This window comes from Electrona antarctica, assembly GCF_951216825.1.
Source record: "Electrona antarctica genome assembly, chromosome: 6".
NCBI classification, from domain to species: Eukaryota; Metazoa; Chordata; class Actinopteri; order Myctophiformes; family Myctophidae; genus Electrona; species Electrona antarctica.
In genome coordinates, this window is record NC_136811.1 from 21,449,002 (window position 1) to 21,454,001 (window position 5,000).

The 5,000-nt window shown below is 44.6% G+C and overlaps 1 protein-coding gene across 1 annotated transcript in view; it reads left to right on the forward strand.

Annotated features, from left to right (window-relative positions):
• Window positions 1-5,000, forward strand: part of vps13b (vacuolar protein sorting 13 homolog B) — a 405,382-nt gene that overhangs the window by 327,529 nt on the left and 72,853 nt on the right. Inside the window, exons 44-46 of the mRNA XM_079503680.1 lie at window positions 2,024-2,205; window positions 2,457-2,677; window positions 2,899-3,030. Of these exons, the coding sequence (XP_079359806.1) occupies window positions 2,024-2,205; window positions 2,457-2,677; window positions 2,899-3,030 (535 nt within the window). The remainder of the gene's footprint in view (window positions 1-2,023; window positions 2,206-2,456; window positions 2,678-2,898; window positions 3,031-5,000) is intronic.

Consider the following 5,000-nt stretch of genomic DNA (forward strand, 5'->3'; position numbering starts at 1 on the left):
AGCACAAAAGCTAGCAGTGTGCGTCCCTCGCCCCACATCTGGTGTGCAGGAGCAGGGAGCGGGCTTGGAAGGCGTTCAGATCAGCCTAATGAGATTTCCCAGCACACCAAGTGCCTGTCAGGGCCCATCCGGATTCCTTCCTGCTTACCTTGAGTGTATCTAATCGGGGAGGGGAGTGTGTGTGTGTGGGGGGGGGGGGGGGGGGGGGGGGGGGTGGGGGGGGGGGGGGGGGGGGGGGTAGACAGCTCACGAGAAGGAGAGTAAAAGCTCCTTTTGGTGTGGCTCATACGTTCCTGGGTTGGGCTGAGTTGGGTTGGGTTGGAGCCGGCCTGCCAAGTACTGTAACACCTCAAAGACAGTGCTTTCTTAGGGCTAGTTCATACATCGTTGTGTGGCTGCATTGCTTGCTGAAAAAGAACTGATCTTCAACTAGATTCAATAGAATACTTGGGTAAGCGATGTGGTTATACAATACAACCAGGTAAAAAATAATCTGCGCCCCACCACACACTGTCTCCTTATCGCTGTACCTGTCATAGCTCAACATCTCTTCTCCCTACGTCACACTTCTGTGCCTCCCTTGTTTTCCAGCGCTACATGTCTGTCTGTCTGTCTGTCTGTCTGTCTGTCTGTCTGTCTGTCTGTCTGTCTGTCTGTCTGTCTGTCTGTCTGTCTGTCTGTCTGTCTGTCTGTCTGTCTGTCTGTCTGTCTGTCTGTCTGTCTGTCTGTCTGTCTGTCTCTCTCTCTCTCTCTCTCTCTCTCTCAGTGTCTCTCTCTCTCTCTCTCTCTCTCTCAGTGTCTCTCTCTCTCTCTCTCTCTCTCTCTCTCTCTCTCTCTCTCTCTCTCTCTCTCTCTCTCTCTCTCTCTCTCTCTCTCTCTCTCTCTCTCTCTCTCTCTCTCTCTCTCTCTCTCTCTCAGTGTCTCTTTCTCTCTCTCTCCTCACTCCCTTGCTTCCTCCACTGAGTTTAGGGAACGTTTTAGTAGAACAAACTGCCAAGCCCACATTCTGTGTGGCTTAAAGAGCTCCAGAGGAGCAGAATGGGAGGAATAAGAAAACATGCACAAGAGAAGAAATTCAACAAAAAAAAGCCCCTACAGTACCAGATCCAGTGTAAAGCAAAATATACATCTGCGTTTCATTATAATCATACTCCAAACACTACATTTCCTTTATGTTTAAATTATTTGTCCTTTTTGATCAAAATTGATTCCCTTCCCTTACTCGCTCGTTTCATCTGCCTTGCTTCAGTTTCCACCAGAAAAAATAACTTGGCCGCCCTGCCAACTGGAAGTAATGAAAATTGTCAACATATGATGCTTATCTTTTTAAGGAGCGCTCTGCTGCACCAGCGTTTTTTGGGGTCTTGAACGTTTCCTCCTGGAGTTTTTATGGTGGATCATGGTAGCAGCAAATTACAGAGCAAATGGTCATTCACTTCAATTACCTTCCATTCGCCATCATCAGCCATGACGTGCAATTAATGTCCATGGAGTGGGTCTCCTGGCAACCCACAACAGTAACAGCCTACCTAGACTCATAGCTCCGGTTGGTATGGGAGGCCATTCTGTACGCCGCCAGCTCTTTCTGTCCCATGTCTGTTTTAAAAATCATAACATTATTTTAGCTGTAGATTTTTATCGAGGAATTCACACAGTATTGGAACACTGAACAAGTAATACTGTAGGAGCATTCAGCCACTAATATGAATCAGGTTATTTTAATTGGTGAGGAGAATGGTTGCGGCTGTTATTTTCCCCCCACCATCTAACAGAAGACACAAAGTCAATAACTGTTTACTAGTTTTACCCTGAAGGCCCTCAGAAGCTGAATCGCGTTGGTCCTCCTCTCATCTCTGCCTGCCATGTAAACTAAATGTTTGATTTCCCCAATGTGAAAGCCTGCCACTCACTCTTTTTCAAGTTTGCCTTGTGTATTTTACACTTTTATCACTCGCAGCAAAAGAAGAAAACCTCTAAATATTTATTTGTTTGCTTGCTTGATCTCCTTCCTATTGCTCGCCAGTTCGGACAGTGAGTCTGGCTCACAGCTGCACTGCGACCAGCTGGTGTCTCCCACGGCGTTGGCAGCGTGTACACGTGTGGACTCGTGCTTTGCCCCCTGGTTTGTGCCCTCCCTGGGAGTCTCACTGCAGCTGGCCCAGCTGGAGCTGCATCTCTGCCACCACCTGGAGCAGCTAGGCACAGGTAGGAGACGCAGCCAGCAGTCAGAATGATGGACCTCATAGACAGTGGTGCCAGATGTTACTGCATTGGCACAAGGCAAGGAGGAAATGCAATAAAGCACTCTCTTCCTTTTAGCAATGGAAAGGGCCCAGACCTACTAAATAAATCATCATATTGATGAGGAAAACACATTTTAACAGTTTTTTATGGTCAGATGTTTTGCATTGTGAATGTGTCAATGTTGATATGAATGCTGTCTTTCGTTCCTTCAGTTCCGTCTCAGCGCCTTCGCCCCTTCCTGCCTGACAGGAAGTTACCTCAGGAGCAGGAGTTTATGGTGGTTGGTACCCAGGACCCACAGGTGTTCCTACGCCAGTGGAACAATGGAGACAGCCTCTGTCAGGAGTTCCACTTCTCTACCCAGCTGGAATGCAAGCTGCTGGAGTACCGAAATCTAACATTCCTCCATTTCCTGCAACCCTTTGTACTACAGGTAGTGACAAATACTGGCCTGTGCAGCTACTGTTACGTATATTGATCCAAATATTTCTCTTCGGATGTCATGGCTGTTATCCTTAATAAGGATGTCTGATCAGAGCTTGATGTTTCATTATATACAAAGTGAAAATACATTTTCTCTTTAAGCCAGAAATGTAACCCAGCTTCAATTGTTTTTGCACTGTACATTTCAACGTCTTGTCCTGTGTGTCCAAGGGCCAGGCCGCTGCCACTCTATCCCCCCAGAGTTCCCAACTGGACGGGAGCGTGTTTGTAGACCCCGTGTTCCTCAACATCAGCCAGTATGCCATCCACACCTTGGACACTGCCCTGCTCAGCTGGCAGCAGGTGAGAGACCACACCCAGAAACTGCATTCTCACATTGGATATAGACTTTTCAGTAAAAAGTAAACAATCACACTGCTGCCCATACACTTTCTTTAGCTACCTGCTAACAGTAGCTTCTGTACATAAAATATCCATAACAAGAATAGGTCTGTTGGTCGGTTCAAATCACTAGTTCCAGTTGGGTGTCAGGAGCTGCACAGCCGAGGCCGCTCGTGGGGCCTTTAGATTCATCCATTTATTATCCATTATTACCAGCAAAGGCTTTTACAATCACTTTGAGCTTACCCATTGCCCCATATAATGGTGTATACCATGGGTTCTCAACCCGTGGGTTGCGACCCCTCTGGGGGTCGCCAAATTATTTTGGGGGGTCCCCAAATTATAAAAAAAAAAAAAAAAAAACTGAATGGCTGGAAAATGGAAATGAAGAGTTTACATATAGTACACATATACACCTTCCCTAATGATTATCTGGTTTCAGTATTTATTTATGGTGTATTGTCTCTATTATTAAGGTTATTGTAGCAGTCAATTTATATTGGGGGTCGGGAGGGGGCGGGGCGTGGGTCCCGAGACACTGCCAAGGCATCTCCCTGGGTCCCCGTTCAAAAACGTTGAGAACCCCTGGCGTATGCAACTGATTGGATGTTGACAATCAAACAGTCACACATCTCTTAGCTATCTCTTAGCAACAGCAGTCTGTTGAAACCCATCTATAGACCATCACCAGCGGTCCTTAAAGTTTTATGTCTTATGGCTCATGTTTCTACTGAGAGTAAAAAAGTAATTCCCTTAAAAGTGATATCATACAATACAACTTCCAGTGTCTCCCTTGCATTTTTAGCAAATGCCATTGTGGTAGGTTTTCATGGACGTCGAAGCTTGAAGTCTCTTTGGGAGCAGACATCAATCTTTATGAGGGGAAAAAAAGAAGTCCATTTCAGCACATTTGATGCCATATGCAAGAAAAGACACTACTGCATTCAGAAGTCATATACCGTATGTACTGCACACAGATACGTTACAGTATATTTAGGAAGACATCCTGGGGTTTTACATTTTCCTTTCTGCCATCAATAAAAGCATATGGATTTAACATGCAAGGGAACCCCTGAATTCATTTGGTAGTGTTCATGATGCATGCAGACAGCACACATAGCAGACACCATTATCAGCATCACAACCCTTATTTAGTGTGATGTGCTGTTCCACATTTAACCCATTTTGGGCGGGAACCCCTTTTGGTGCTAGCATTATGTTATGCTTTAGCTATTGAAAAATAACTATTTTGAAAAATCGAAGAACGACCGACATAGAAACATAGCTTTTTCAGAAAACTGTCAGGATGTAGAAGACATTTTTAGAATCTGATCTCAGGTCAGAATGGGTTAAAGCCACAACATTCAGTCAGTGGAATACGGCATGGTACTTTATACTGCATAAGCTACCACTGTACCACATAACCATTATGCTGAGAACAGAATCCATGGTTAACCCGTTCAGGACGGGAACCCCTTTTGGTGTTTTAACCCATTCAGGCCTGACGTCGAAATTTAAAAAAAATGTTTTCTAAATCATGACAATTTTCTGAAAGATTTGAGGGACATTTTAACGATTTTTCAAAAATAGCAGATCTACAAGTTCATAGCGCGCCACTCGGTGGCGCGCTATGAGCTTGTAGATCTGCTATTTTTCAATAGCTAAATTATAACATAATGTTTAAAACATCAAAAGGGGTTCCCGCCCAGAATGGGTTAAGCATTATGTTATACTTTAGCTATTGAAAAATAGCAGATCTACAAGCTCGTAACTGATTTTTGAAATACCGTGAAAATGTGGCGCAAATCTTTGAATATATATTCTTTCAGAGCAAACGTTTTTAACTCAGATCTTTGCTTCTGGGGGGGGTCCCTGGAACAACATATTTTTCATATTTTCAGATGGGGGTCGGCGGCCAAATACATATAATT